The sequence below is a fragment of the Hyperoodon ampullatus genome, assembly GCF_949752795.1.
Source record: "Hyperoodon ampullatus genome assembly, chromosome: 5".
Taxonomy (NCBI): domain Eukaryota; kingdom Metazoa; phylum Chordata; class Mammalia; order Artiodactyla; family Ziphiidae; genus Hyperoodon; species Hyperoodon ampullatus.
The window spans coordinates 30,436,060-30,451,093 of record NC_136918.1 but is presented as its reverse complement, the minus strand read 5'-3'; the positions used below and the strand labels follow the sequence as shown (position 1 = coordinate 30,451,093).

The 15,034-nt window shown below is 41.8% G+C and overlaps 1 protein-coding gene across 1 annotated transcript in view; it reads right to left on the bottom strand.

Moving 5' to 3' along the window:
• Positions 1 to 15,034, bottom strand: part of RFTN1 (raftlin, lipid raft linker 1) — a gene marked incomplete at both ends in the record, with an annotated part of 182,526 nt that overhangs the window by 113,257 nt on the left and 54,235 nt on the right. Inside the window, one exon of the mRNA XM_079705075.1 lies at positions 5,185 to 5,371. Within this exon, the coding sequence (XP_079561201.1) occupies positions 5,185 to 5,371 (187 nt within the window). The remainder of the gene's footprint in view (positions 1 to 5,184; positions 5,372 to 15,034) is intronic.

Below are 15,034 nucleotides of genomic sequence, written 5' to 3'. Positions count from 1 at the left end.
CTAGCTCTGTGTGTGAACGACAGTTTGTAACAGCTGAAAAATGGAGCAGCACAATGCATTTCTGTACTTACGTCTACAACCATAAAGCGACCTAGAATTAAACCCACACTCATGAAACATCAGAGTGACATTTTAATAACTGACTTCTCTTAGCCATCAAGTTTTAAGATCTTTGGCAACTCGTTCTAAGGAAAACTGCCCGAAGAAAATGAAGCACAACTTAAATGCACTTAGAAATCAGAGTGAATGCAACTACATTGTCTGGTGCAAATCACTCTGTGCTCCCAAGAAAGACCTGAGAGAAGGAAGTACAATCGCCCTTTTACTTACCAAATATCTCATATTCGGCTATTCATTCTTGAGTCAGTTTTCAAAGCCACTGACTGACTCAACTGAACACACTTAGGATCAAGAACAACTGACTCAGATGTGTGGTTTGGCCTGCCATCTTAAAATGGAATGGCAGTTATCAAAATTTTCAGAAGAAAGGATCAGGCAATTTTTCATGGATTGAAGTGAAATTTAGCAAAATGGCAGAGGCCTCAGGGGAACATTACTGCACTGTGCTTTGGGAATAACTGATGATACAGTTAGACTGTCCATGATGCTCTCAAATTACTCAAAATTCACTAGAAAACATTTCATTGTGAGACCTGAATAAACTCTTCTCACTTCAGACATATTACTCCTACGCCTACCCGAAAGAAATGTTTCCTCCTGAAACATTTCCCTAGTTTTTCTTTCCAGCAGGAGGTGACTTCTCCTTTTTCCAAACTCCCATGGCGTGAGGGATGTCTTATGTTCTCAGGTAAACTGCAGGTACCTGGAAGGCAGGTTCCACGGGCAGTTGAATCTTGCGCCTGCACCCTCTCCCTTCCCACCAAGAAGAGTCCCTAGCACAATACTTTACAAAAAGCACAAGCTAAATGTCTGCAAATGACTCGGTTAGTGAGTGAGTGAATGCAAGCTTGTATGGTTCTGGGTTTTTTTTTCCTGATCTTACTGCAGACCCCAAAGGCTAATTATTTGCTACAAACTTTACGTTCACCTTTCAAACACATTAAGGTTGATATCCAAGTTTCAAGTAGTCATTCCATGATGATTCTTGCTAATGAACTTGATTTAAACTGATAGTAATCTAAAAAGTTTATGTACAGCTCTTTCAATATTGTCTACTTAGACAATATTAACCAAGGCATTTACCTCCTCTTTGAGAGCTAATCATTTCATTTACCAGCATCTATAGCTGTCAGAACTTTGGCAGACTTGGTGAAAAATACCATCAACTGCTCATATTAAAAACTAATCACACAAGATTTCCTTTATTTCATTTTTTACTACTTAAACTCCCTACTGGACTTCCGTGGTGGTGCAGTGGTTAAGAATTCACCTGCCAATGCAGGGGACACGGGTTCAAGCCCTGGTCCAGGAAGATCCCACATGCCGTGGAGCAACGAAGCCTGTGCGCCACAACTACTGAGCCTGCGCTCTAGAGCCCACGAGCCACAACTCCTGAAGCCCGGGCGCGTAGAGCCTGTGCTCTGCAACAAAGAGAAGCCACCGCAATGGGAAGCCCGTGCACCACAACGAAGAGTAGTCCCCGCTCACTGCAACTAGAGAAAGCCTGCGTGCGGCAACGAAGATCCAACGCAGCCAAAAATAAATTAAAAGACCAGGTAGTGAGCTTCTAAAGGCTGCCTTATGAACGTTAGATTAAAATCAATACTTAAAAAAACAAACATACAACTCCCTACTGATACAGAAAATGTTCTGCTGGGTTTTGTTTGTTTATTTTTCATAGCATGGGGTCTTTCCCTCATGATGCAAAAACATACAGTTATTGCATTTGCTAGGGGAGAAAATGCCTGAACTTTAAAATTGTATAATGCAATACTAAACAGAAGTGGGGGAAATTCTGTTGGTCATTTTTGTCACGAGAATGGCAAATTACCATTCTCATTACCATACTTGGCAAATTACCAAGCTTTTGCAACTTCCTTTAAAAGGGTGGGGGCCAGTTTCAAAGATCTGGCACCAAGTTATCCAAGCAATTCTTCCTCTGTATCTGCTTATTAAGGAGCTGGAATGTTCATTAAAGTCATCCAGACAGGTGGTCCAGACACTCTGGATAGAGTGAACTCAAACTCAAGGACAATGTCATCTTTTTTTTTTGCGGTACGCAGGTCTCTCACTGTTGTGGCCTCTCCTGTTGCAGAGCACAGGCTCCAGGCGCGCAGGCTCAGCGGCCATGGGCTCACGGGCCCAGCCGCTCCGCGGCATGTGGGGTCTTCCCGGACTGGCGGGGCACGAACCCGTGTCCCCTGCATCGGCAGACGGACTCTCAACCACTGAGCCACCAGGGAAGCCCCCCTCCTTCTTCTTAATAGCTTGACCCATTTTATCTTCTGGAAAGTAAGTTCATGAGCTCAGGGCCTGTCCTCAGTGGGAGGAATGAACCCCTACTGAACGCCCCAGCTCCACCGCTGGCTTGTAATGAACTATTCCTAAAATGGGATCGTTTATTTCTTATTCCTGCAGAGAAGCTTTCTTGCCCTCTTCATCCAATCAGACTACAATATAGAGTTGGCTCAGGTCTTGCAAATCATTTAGTACAAATCCCACATCGTACCAGCTAGAAAATGGAGGCCCAGAAAAATCTACTGATGTGCCCCTTACACTACATCACCTGCTAGGACCCAAGTGCAGCACAGAACACAGGCCCTCCAATCAGGTGCCCTATGTGCTTTCTCCCCTTTCCTGGTGCTCAAAACTCTCTCTGGGAGTCAAGTGGTGTTGGTGAGCGTCAGGCATTGAGCCAGACAGAAGTAGACAGGTCCTTATGCCCTTGCCACTCTAAGTGTGGTCCATGGACCACCAGCATCGGGATCACCTGGGAACGTGTTAGAAATGTAGAGTACCAGGCCCCACCCCAGACCTTCTGAATCAGACTCTGCATTTGAACAATATCCCCAGGAGATTCAAAGAAGGCACATCAAAGTTTGAGAAGTGCTGCTCCACAGCAGGGGAAAAAAGACACCTTCGCATTTAGAATCAAGTTCATTTATGATCTGCTGACTTCATGGCAAGTCCTGTGCTAGCATCACCTATAGTGGAATTATACTGAGGGATACTCCTGTGTCCTGACCAGAGGGGACTTTTGTCCCCTCCACACATCAAGGCCAATGGAATGGCCTAAGGAACAGAAACACTGGGGCCCAACGTACGTCTTAGGTAACTAGGAAGGCACATGGTAAGTTGGTCTTATTTTGTCTCTTTTCTGAAATTCTGATTTATTTGAAGACTGTTAAGTGGTAAAATGGAGGAAAGGTACAGTACACAAATTACCACCTTATCTAAAAACCAAATATGCACTCTCCCACTTTTTTTCATAAAGTGGTCATCCACAGAATCATGGGTGCAGGAGGACATCAGGTGCTTCACATCAGGGCTCAGTTGCAGGTACAAGAGTCAGCCTGCCGGGGAGGATGCTTGCTGCCATCCCTGCCACCTTGATAACTAACTCCATGTCTGGGCCTCAGCTTCCTCATCTTTAAAATGGAAATAAAAGCAGTACATACCTCATAGGCTGATTATAAGGATGCTGTGATACTTACAAAGCCTGGCACACAGTGAGCGCTCAGTAAATGAGACCTATTGTCATCATGTACGTCCCATGTGTCAGTGGGACCTGAAACCACTAGGGCTCCCAGAACAATTTCCTCTTGTGATTGACCAGATATTGACCCACTGTCACTCAACATAAAGAAACCAATGTGCAAAAAAGGCAGACATTGAGAAAAGTTTCACTCTGCAAAAACCATGGTAATTCTGGATGTCAGCAAAGGCGGACGCCACCTTTCACTTCAAATTCTAACGTAAATTAACATGGACTGAGGGCCCCAGAGCTCGATCAGCCGTGAAGAAGTGAATAACTCTGCTGGCCAGGAGAGAGGGGTCCGTCTTCGTCACACAGCCTCACGCCCCACAGCTGTCTCTCCTGAGATCACCAGACAAACGTCTGTTCAGTGGGCAAAGCAAGCGGGAAGACGGGCAGTTGTTCTACTCTCTTTTTAAAATATAGCACGTGTTGTCATTTCTCCCACGATAACTGGCCAAAAGACAGATCTGATTTCCTTTGCCAGGCTTTCAATTTTTATTTTTACAAGAGCAGCAGAAACATAATGTGCTTTCTATCCCACCTTCATTGTTTTTATTTATTTATTTATTCATTCATTTATTTTATATTGGAGTATAGTTGATTTACAATGTTGTATTAGTTTCAGGTATACAGCAAAGTGATTCAGATTTATATACATATATATATACATATATATATATACGTATATATATATATATTCTCTTACAGATTCTTTTCCCTTATGGGTTATTACAAAATATTTAGTTCCCTGTGCTATACAGTAAATAGGTCCTTGTTGGTTATCCACTTTATACTGATATATAGTAGTATGTATATGTTAATCCCAAGGTCCTAGTTTATCCCTCTGCGCCCCTTCATCATTTTTTTAAAAAGCATTTAAAATTAATATTGCTCTTTTTGAAAAACCGATCTCTACCTCTCTTTTCCTAATTAGACCCAATAAAAATATAAGAGTAAGCATTCTTGGGAAAGCCATATTGAAAAACATCATCCAAGCCGTGAAAATCAAAATCAAGACCAAATCAATTACAGGACTTGATTCAAGTGAATTTTGTTTTTCCTCCCAAGTGATTGACAGGAAGTATGATGGGTGTGAAATATTCAAGTATTTCTGGAGTTTGGGGGAAGATATGAAGTTTGTATACAGCCTCTAACCAAAATGAGTGTGTCTTCCAGCCATGCTTTGTAGATTAATAGTAGTATACTTTCACTAGCCGCTCTCTTCTGGGAGTACAGCTCCTCAAGGAGACAGTTTTCTAGCTGAGTGTAATCCAGTAAATTAAAGGAGGAAAGGATGTAACGTGGATTCTCTACTTATGCCATCTGGTGTGGACAGTTGCAAGATGCTATGAAACTCTTTAGTTGTCTAATGTTTGGCCTTACCTGTCAGAGGGCAGTCCTGGGAACAGATGCAAACTCCACACACACCCCCCCGCAAACCCTATTCCTTTCCCCTCCCTTCTTCATTCAACACACATTAGGCACCTCATGATGCTAAGCTAACCGCCCACCCTCAGAGGCCTTACCTGTCGGCTTTCTTGATCAGGATGGCCCTGAAGATGTGCTCGAGGGGCGTCTTCTCCCGCTCATGGGTTGGCTGCACAAAGGGGTGCAGGGCCACCAGTGAGAAGCCCTGCTGGTACGGCTCCAGCAGCTGGGCGGGCAGGTCACGAAGGGAGGCCAGCCTCACGGCCGAGGCCCGTGGGAGCTCGGCTGGGAGTGGAGAGAGGGGAGGCTCATCAGAGACCCACCCAGACCGGCCACCCCACGCATTCACATCCCTCTCCCCTCAGCTCAGCAGAAAATCTCCAGGTCGCCTCTCAGTCACATGAGTCTGTTCCCATCTTAACTACTGTCTTCAAGGGAACCTACAAAACTGCTGGCTAATTTCCAACTCATCCATAAGTACTGGTGACCGGATGGCTTAAAATTAGAGCCAGTTTCTCAGAGATCACACTGGAAAAGTCACTTCCACCCCCTCAGAAAATAAAAAAGAAAGAAATGAAGGAGGAGGAGGATCACAAGACGATGACAACTGCACACAAACGTAAAATTGCCGGGTGGCAAAAAGCAGCAGCAAAACAAAGTCCAAAGACAGACTGGAACAACATTTCTGTGCCACTTAAGACAAAAGGGTAATTTCTTTAACAGGCAAAAAACAGAAACAAGAACAAAAACAAGAAAAATGGGCAAAATATACAAACAGGCAATTTCCTGAAAAGCATAAAAGGGTAATCAATACTTAAAAGGACACTCAAGGGGCTTCCCTGGTGGCGCAGTGGTTGAGAGTCCGCCTGCCGATGCAGGGGACACGGGTTCGTGCCCCGGTCTGGGAAGATCCCACATGCCGCGGAGCGGCTGGGCCCGTGAGCCATGGCCGCTGGGCCTGTGCGTCCGGAGCCTGTGCTCCGCAACGGGAGAAGGCCACAACAGTGAGAGGCCCACATAACGCAAAAAAAAAAAAAAAAAAAAAAAAAAAGGACACTCAAATTAACTCAACATTAGAACTATGCAAAACAAAACAAGTGTTTTCCCCCTATTGAATTATTTTAAAATTGGGGTTTAAAAAAACCTTTTTGAGAAGGGCAGACAAGATTTCAGAAGTCAACAGATTCAAGTGACAAGGCTTCCAGCCCAATCCCCCGCCCCTCAGGTTCTTTCCCTAGAGGCAACCAGTATTATCCATTTTCTTTTGTATATATATTAATAATCGCTGAATCTGTACACAAATAAGTTTATATATCTATCTCACTTTTTTTATACAAATGGTAGGATAATGTTACAACCCAGCTTTTTATCCATTTTTATCAATTAACAGTATCCTTTTCTTGGAGATCATTCCATGGCAGTACACAGAGCTCTTCCTCATTCTTTTTACAACTGCACAAGTGTTCCATTGTGTGAGGTACCACAGACTATTCAAACTTTTGCTTTCGTAAGTAATACTGCAATGAAAAACATCACTCCTACATGATTTCACATGCATTCATGTACGGTATACCTAAAAAAGTTAATTCCTAGGTGTGGAATTGCTGGGCTCAAGATAAATGCATTGTAATTTTTTTAGAGACTGCCAAATCTCCTCCACAGTGCAGTAAGGGCTTGCCTTTATCAGTGAGGTACAAAGGTATTTCTTTTCCCATGCCCTGGCTAATCTCACAGCAAAAAAAATGATCCCTGTGAGGTGGTAATTTATATTTCTCATTATGTAATTTGTACTTTTTCTTATTAAACATCTCATGTTTAAATGCTATTTATGTTGCCTTTTCTGTTAACTGTTCAAAATCTTTGCCTAGTTTTCTACTGGGTTATTGGTCTTTTTTATATTGATTTGTAGGAGCTCTTTATATATTAGGAAATTCATTTCTTATTTGTAATAACAGTTGCAAATATCTTTCCCAAATTATTGTCTTTTGACTTTGCATGACACGGGTTTTGCCATGAAGATTTTTTTTAATAAAGTTGAATTTATCAATCTTGCCTTCAATAGCTTCTGAGTTTTATGTCATAGTAGAGAGACCTGGAATATAAAACAATTCTCTTGTGACTTCCTGTAGTAATATTTCAGTTTTTGCATGTAAATCTTTGCTCCATTTGGAATTTATGCAATATGAATTCAACCTTTCCCACCCATCCCCAGTTTATCCATTTTTCCACATTGATTTGAGATGTCACCTTTATCATATATTATATTCTTAAGTATATTTAAGTCTGTGACTGTGATCTATTAATCTATTCTAACAATTTTAGTTTCATATTATGTTTTAAAATCTGGTCAGGCTATTTCCTGAATCTTCCTGTTTTCCTGTTTATTTTCTGAATCTTCCTGTTTCTTCTCAATTATTTGTTTTTCCAAATGGTCTTTAAAATCAGGTCATCAAATTGTCCCTCAAAAAAAAAAATCTTGTTGATACTTTTATCGGATCATGTTCAAATTACAGCTGAACTGAGAGGGAATGGATTTTTTTTCTTTTTAACCATTTTTTAAATTGAAGTATAGTTAATTTACGATGTTGTGCTAGTTTCAGGTGTACAAGCAAAGTGATTCAGTTATACATATCTACATATGTCTGTTTTTCTTCAGATTCTTTTCCATTATAGGTTATTACAAGATATTGAATATAGTTCCCTGTGCTGTACAGTAGGTCCTTGTTGGTTATCTATTTTATATACAGTAGTGTGGATATGTTAATCCCAAACTCCTAATTTATTGCTCCCCCTCACACTATTTGATTATATTTTTTAATCCACAGGAATTGGAAATTGAAGCCAAACAATATTTTACAGCAAGTTAACAACATCAACCTCCCGAGAACGGATATTTTCATCACACTGCAAGTTTCCATCCAAGAACATTGCATGATTTTCATTTATTCAAGACTCTTTGGGAGTCCCTCGGGTGCATATTAAAATTTTCTTCACATAGATACTGCACACTTGGGAAGTTTATTCCTAGTTATTTTATATTTTATTGCTATTTGAATTGTTTTTTTTCTCCTTTTACTTCTGTGGTCTCCATCGTGGGCAAGAATGTTGGAGAAACAGTCGTGCTCATGGCGGTTGATAGTGCTGAACCTTTCTGGAGGGCTGTGTGGTATTTTCCCTCAATCCTAAAAGTGCATTTGCACTTTGTCCAGCAACCTCGCCACTGAGTTTTATGCCTGTGGCTGGACTCCTAAATGTTTCTCAAGATATATGGGTAAAGATATTCACTACAGGGTCATCACAACAGCAAAAACCTAGAACCAAGGAGTTCTTTGGAGGGCTAGCTCAACACTGGGACACCCCAATGATGAATCCTCTGAACCGTTAATATGTGTTACATGCGGATGAAAATGTGCCCAAGATCCATGACTAAGTTAAGAGACAAGGTGTTTAACAGTGTTTATCGAAGGATACTTTAGTATACAAAAATTAGAAGGATAGATAGACATGAATAAAATTTTTTTCTGGAAGAAATAACAAAAACATCAATATTGAAGAGACTGGAGTAGGGAGGTGAGGATGAGAAGGTAGTTTTTACTTTATTTTGTACTTTCAATACTATTACCGTCAATACAGCAATCGTTTGGGTGGAGGGTTTATGAGACATTTTAATTTTCTTCTTTATATGTGAAAAATATTTAAAATTTTCATGTATTTTTAAAAATACTGTGTTACTTTAAAACAAACTTAAAAACAAAATCTAGGGGTACTTAAGAATACTCATCAGCCACTGTAGCCCTCACTTCCATACATCAGGCAAGAAATTTACAGGAAGAAAAATCTACAGCAATGATTCATTCTAAAGCAAGTGTCTAGCATCCTGGAGAAATCGCCATGATAACAGTGACAAAGATAAGGTTGGCCAGGAAAGCTGGAAAGCATGCAATCTTTCCCTTGAAGGCTACATTCTACATATGCCGCCAGATAGAAAAAAATCTTGAAGGTAAGTCTGGAAAGAACGCTGAGCCCGTCCACACTCCTAGGCACAGCAACCCGGCGGGCCAGAGGGGCAGCCTCTCCAAGCCTGCCCCACCGTCCAGCAGCAGAGGCAACACCCCAAATCCTTGGACATGGAGACCCTTGGGCGCCACCCCAGACTTACTCAATCGGAATCGGAGCCGTCTATGTCTTCACAAGCCCTCGAGGAGATTAAGAGGCTGAGAACTACCTTCTAGAGGGTTTCCCTTTGGCACTCCTCTAAAGGGCAGGGAACCTTTGGATCTAAGGGCACTCACCCACCTGTGACCTGCACCCCAACTCCACACAGCCAGGACCCTGGCTGCTGTCCCTGCCATGGCAGCCCCAGGTCCACTGTGGGGGTCTGCAAGGCTTCTCCCTGAGTCTGTGTGCACCCCCAGGCCCAAGGCGGCACAGGAACTAGGGGGAGGTGAGTGGGGAGACACTGCTGCAGGGGCAACATTTAAGGAGCACCAAAAACTCAGTAACCAGTACGAGTCAACATTAAATGCAATATGTTAAAAAGTGAACGTGAATGCCGAAAGTCCATAATGAACAAACTATCAAAAATTTTACTAAGGACAGCATCCATATTATTGATTTTTCTTTTTCCTCAAGTTCGGCACAGCCCTGTTACTGATCTCCTCTTTTTAAAAGACGTTGCCTCACTTGCCTCACCCCAGTGCCGGCCCAGCCCAACATCTCTTGCCCTCTCGTCCAGGCCCCTGCGAATGACAGGAGTGGGCCTGTATGTAGGCTGTTCCAGGGGAACCAGGGGCAGGTCTCCTGCACTGTCAGGCGATGACGAAGCAACAGGAGCGTGTGTGTCACAGACGCTGTTGTTTTATTTGAAAAACTGCATGAACTTTTGGTAGGAGTGTAAGTCCTTCTGGAGGGTAATTTTATAATATCCATCAGACCTAAAAATACCACGCGGCACAAAGATCCCCTCTTCTCTGATAAAACTGTACAGAAAGAGCATCTGTGAGTCATCAAATATGAGACTTCAAAGTCAGTCTCTACAGGTCGGTATTTTGTAAACGTTTCGAGTATTTCAGACTCTTTCTGCTACGGTAAAATAAACCTGTGCCAAGATTTTGATAATTTGTATGTTTCTTTCCTCTTATGCATGATCCTATAATTTAAAAAATGAATAAAAGCAGCTGATGTGTTTAGAAGACTTGGGATTCCAGGATCAGCTCTATGCTCCTCCCTGGCATCGATCCTGGGCCTGTGAATGGTCAGTTTCCACGTATAAAACGGAGATGACAATGTGGGCCTGCCTTCCATCAGAGAGTGGTTGTAAGGAGGCGTGCGTAATCGATGAAGCTCCGAACAGCGGAGTTCAGTGGTGCTGGAGGTGGCGGACAGACTGGTCCGCTGAAGCCGCTGATGACAATTCGGTGCTGGGACATTAAACCCTCCCCATCCCCGTCCACAGCCCTTCACCTCCATGCTCCAAATCAGTGCACTAAAAATATTAGTCAATCAACCACTTTATAGCTAAATGCTTCCTGAATGAAACATAATACCTTTAAAATTTTTATCTTCAAATCTAAGGATGTATCTCCTGTCAAAACTCAGCAATTTTATAGCTTTAATTTTTGGTATGCATGCTGTCAAAGTTGAGCTTCATGGTTAAAAAACAAATAAAAATGAATCTCAACTATCCTATAATAATAAAAAAAAAAAAACGCCAACGGTAAACGTGATTAAAGGCCTAATTTCAAGTTTCTTTTTGAACCTTAACCTTAAAAAGAAACGCTGGTTCTTGTAAAGTGACCAATCCCCCAGTATTACTACTAGGAAAACAAACAAGGGAATGATTTATCTGTTTGGATGAACATACCAATCGTGGGCTCTTGGTCTATTTCTCACCCCACCCATCAAAATGACCTCTCCACTATTTTTGTTTTGTAATATTTGCCTGATTTCATTTACAAATTACATAACCTTGGGCAAGTCACGTAATTCCCACCCCATCTCTTGGGTACCTCATTTTTAAAATGAAGACCCCGGACAGGCAATTCCAAAAGGAGCTTCCAACTTTAAAATGCAATGATGTTATCATTTCAATTTGGAGACTAAGGTACAAGTTTCTAACTAAAAAGTGACATTGGAAGAGAATACAATCAATGTTTCCAGCGTGAACTGAAGAGTCCTCCCAAACCAGAGCCAAAATGAGAATTAAGGAACAACCACATGTTCGGGTGGGTAGAGAGATGGAAACGGAGGCAGGAAAAGAATCTGCTGCTGGTGCAGCAGGATAAAAGTCACCGCTGAAGATGAAGGCACTGATGGGGCTGTCTTGGCCAGTGTTACCCTCCAGTCTGAGGAAGTGTCACCATTAGGGCCCAACACCCATTTGAAGGTCACACTTTTCTCTCCACTTTCTAAACTGTCTTGTTCCATATACTTAGTTAACAGCAATCAGTCTGCAAGCCGGGGTCCAGGCTGGACATCCCCGTGCTCCCGCTCAGGGAGCTGTCTTCTTCCCATATGGGGACTCATGCTGCTGCTGTGCAAAGCCCAGTTCTCCAGCCTGGCAGGGGCTGGGTCTCATCCTATGACCTGTAGCAGGTCTGGGACAGATCCCAAGGCCAGGAACTGGGGCCCCAGGGCCCAGATGGATAAAGTAAGCAAGAGACAGAGCCAGGGGATGAGCAGTGAACACGGAGGGCCCACCTCCCCAAGGGGGTGGCATCCTGTCCTTCTAGACTGGTTACTGCCAATGGGCACGTGGGCCCACTGGTGACAGAAGATCTAATTCTTACCTTCAAGAAGTCAGAAATCTTGATCCTCATAGAAACTCTCCTAATCTTTAGATTTGGCAAGTAAGTCCTATTTTATTTTCAACCCCATATGGCCCAAAGCCAAGACCTGGTAGGTCGCAGTGTCTGGCTGAGGCATTTGGTAAACGTGGGAGGATGGATGCCCCACACCCTTCCCATTCTTGATGGTGGCTGCCAAGGGATGGTGTGATTGCCAGTCAGACAATGACCACCTTACCAGTGTGCTCATTCCCACATCATCACGACTTATCCAAGTCTTCACGGACATGTCCGCAGGCATTTGACACACGCCTCTATTTCCTTTCTACTTTCTGTCTCTATGAATTTGACTACTGGAAGTACCTCATACCAGGGAAATCATATATTTGTCCTTTTGTAACTGGCTTATTTCACTTAGCATAATTTCTTCAAAGTTCATCTATGTTGCAGCATGCATCAGGATTTTTCTTTTTTAAGGCTGAATAATATTGCATTGTATCTATATATCATATTTTTTTAAAACTGAAGTCAGTTGATTTACAATGTTGTGTTAGTTTCAGGTGTACAGCAAAGTGATGCAGTTATACATACATACATATATGTATATTGTTTTTCAGATTCTTTTCCCTTACAGGTTATTACAAAATATTGAGTATAGTTCCCTGTGCTATACAGTAGGTCCTTGTTGGTTATCTATTTTATAGATAGTAGTGTGTGTATGTTAATCCCAAAGCCCTCCCTTTTCTATACTGATGTAGACATGAACAAAGAGGTTAGAACCACATAACTATATTTCAAATCCCTTGGAAATCTTTTTTCCCTCATTCAATTACCAATAAGAGGCTTTAAAAAAAATCAAAACACAGAAAATACTGCTAGAAATGTATTTTAGGTAATATGAGAGCCCAAAGGTTTTGTTTTGAAATAAGTGGGGGTTTTTTCTTTCAGAAATAACTCCATATAAATAAATAAACCATTATTCCTGGAGTTTAAAAAGAAAGGAAGAAAAACAGGGGAAAAAGCATAATCCACCAAACCACATATTTCTTAACACTCCTGGGATAAAGGAGATTGTGTTTTTGCTATGACTATGTTTGTTTAGCAGACATTCTGCAGCCCTGTTTATTCCCTGGAAACGAAGCCCTTCAGACATCTGCAGAAGAGCCAAAGCAATGTTTCTGCTACTTCAAACTTCATTACAGGCAAAGTACTAGCTTCCAACACAAGAAAGAAAGCACTGTGCACAATGACCTCACATCTCACTCAAGTCTCCACAGCAGGCAACACACGCTGACCCTCAACAGTTCCTATGATTTTGCCCAGCAATCATTTGTGATGTTAACCTATTTACTCAAAGTCCAACTTTGCTTTTCTAATTACATCCACTAATGGATCTGTCAATACCAGGGAGCCCAACAGGAGAGACAGACACTCTCTCCCCCGGGTCATTTCCTTCTCAGGTGAAGCTGATAATGACACTGCTCAACCAAATCTTTTTTTCTCTAATTTCCTTGAAGGCCACCATTTCTATAACATCAATCTGGCTGGACTTTGCAGTAGATCCAATTTAGCAAAAAACTAAAATCAATCACTTTTCGATGTGGGGTTTTTCACTGTATAAGTAAAAAATAGGAAATCAATTTTTTTTTTTTTTTGGCCACGCCACACGGCATATGGGATCTTAGTTCCCCGATCAGGGATCGAACGTGTGGCCCCTGAAGTGGAAACGCGGAGTCTTAACCACTGGGCTGCCAGGGAAATCTCAGGAATTCGATTTTTTAAATAATGCTTGCAGCCCACGTCTTCGGTGTTATTTCTAAATCTGTGGCATAAAACTTTCATTTTAGGATTTTCAAATTCAGACTTCTGTCATCTTTTTATCAAATAAACTCATGTTTCTGAAACTTAAAAAAAAACACACATCCAGGCTCAGGAGACCACACCGTTAAAACACTATTTATTCTTTCATATTTTGTTAATTGGAGTGAAATTCACTTAAGATAAAAATCAGTCATTTAAAAGTGAACGATTCAGCGGCATTTAATACATTTGCAGTGTTATACAACCATCACCTCTGTCTAGTTCTAAAATGCATATTCATTAAGCAGTTATTCCCCATTCCTCTCTCCTCCAGCCCCTGGCAACCACCAATCTGCTTTCATAAAACACAATTCATAACACCTTAACTAAATCATGGATAGTGATAATCTGATGTTTAACAAGCATCTGTGGACCAGTGGCCTGCATCTTAGGAACTCATTTGATAAGCATCTGTTGCTTTGTCAATTCCTGCCTGATTGACCTGTAGGATCCTAGGTTTATGGAAGCTTAAAAAAGTGCTTTTGGGCTTCCCTGGTGGCGCAGTGGTTGAGAGTCCGCCTGCCGATGCAGGAGACACGGGTTCGTGCCCCGGTCCAGGAAGATCCCACATGCTGCGGAGCGGCTGGGCCCGTGAGCCATGGCCGCTGAGCCTGCGCGTCCAGAGCCTGTGCTCCGCAACGGGAGAGGCCGCAACAGTGAGAGGCCCGCGTATTGCAAAAAAAAAAAAAAAAAAAGTACTTTTACTCCTACTGAGATTTCCCTCTTGAGTTTATCCATGATTTAGTTAAGGTGTTAAGAATTAGAACACTCCCTAACACCGTACGCAAAAATAAGCTCAAAATGGATTAAAGACCTAAATGTAAGGCCAGAAGCTATCAAATTCTTAGAGGAAAACATAGGCAGAACACTCTATGACATAAATCACAGCAAGATCCTTTTTGACCCATCTCCTAGAGAAATGGAAATAAAAACAAAAATAAACAAATGGGACCTAATGAAACTTAAAAGCTTTTTTGCACAGCAAAGAAAACCATAAACAAGACCAAAAGTCAACCCTCAGAATGGGAGAAAATATTTGCAAATGAAGCAACTGACAAAGGATTAATCTCCAAAATACACAAGCAGCTCATGCAGCTCAATAGCAAAAAAACAAACAACCCAATCCAAAAATGGGCAGAAGACCTAAATAGACATTTCTCCAAAGAAGATATACAGACTGCCAACAAACACATGAAAGAATGCTCAACATCATTAATCATTAGAGAAATGCAAATCAAAACTACAATGAGATAGCATCTCACACCAGTCAGAATGGCCATCATCAAAAAATCTAGAAACAATA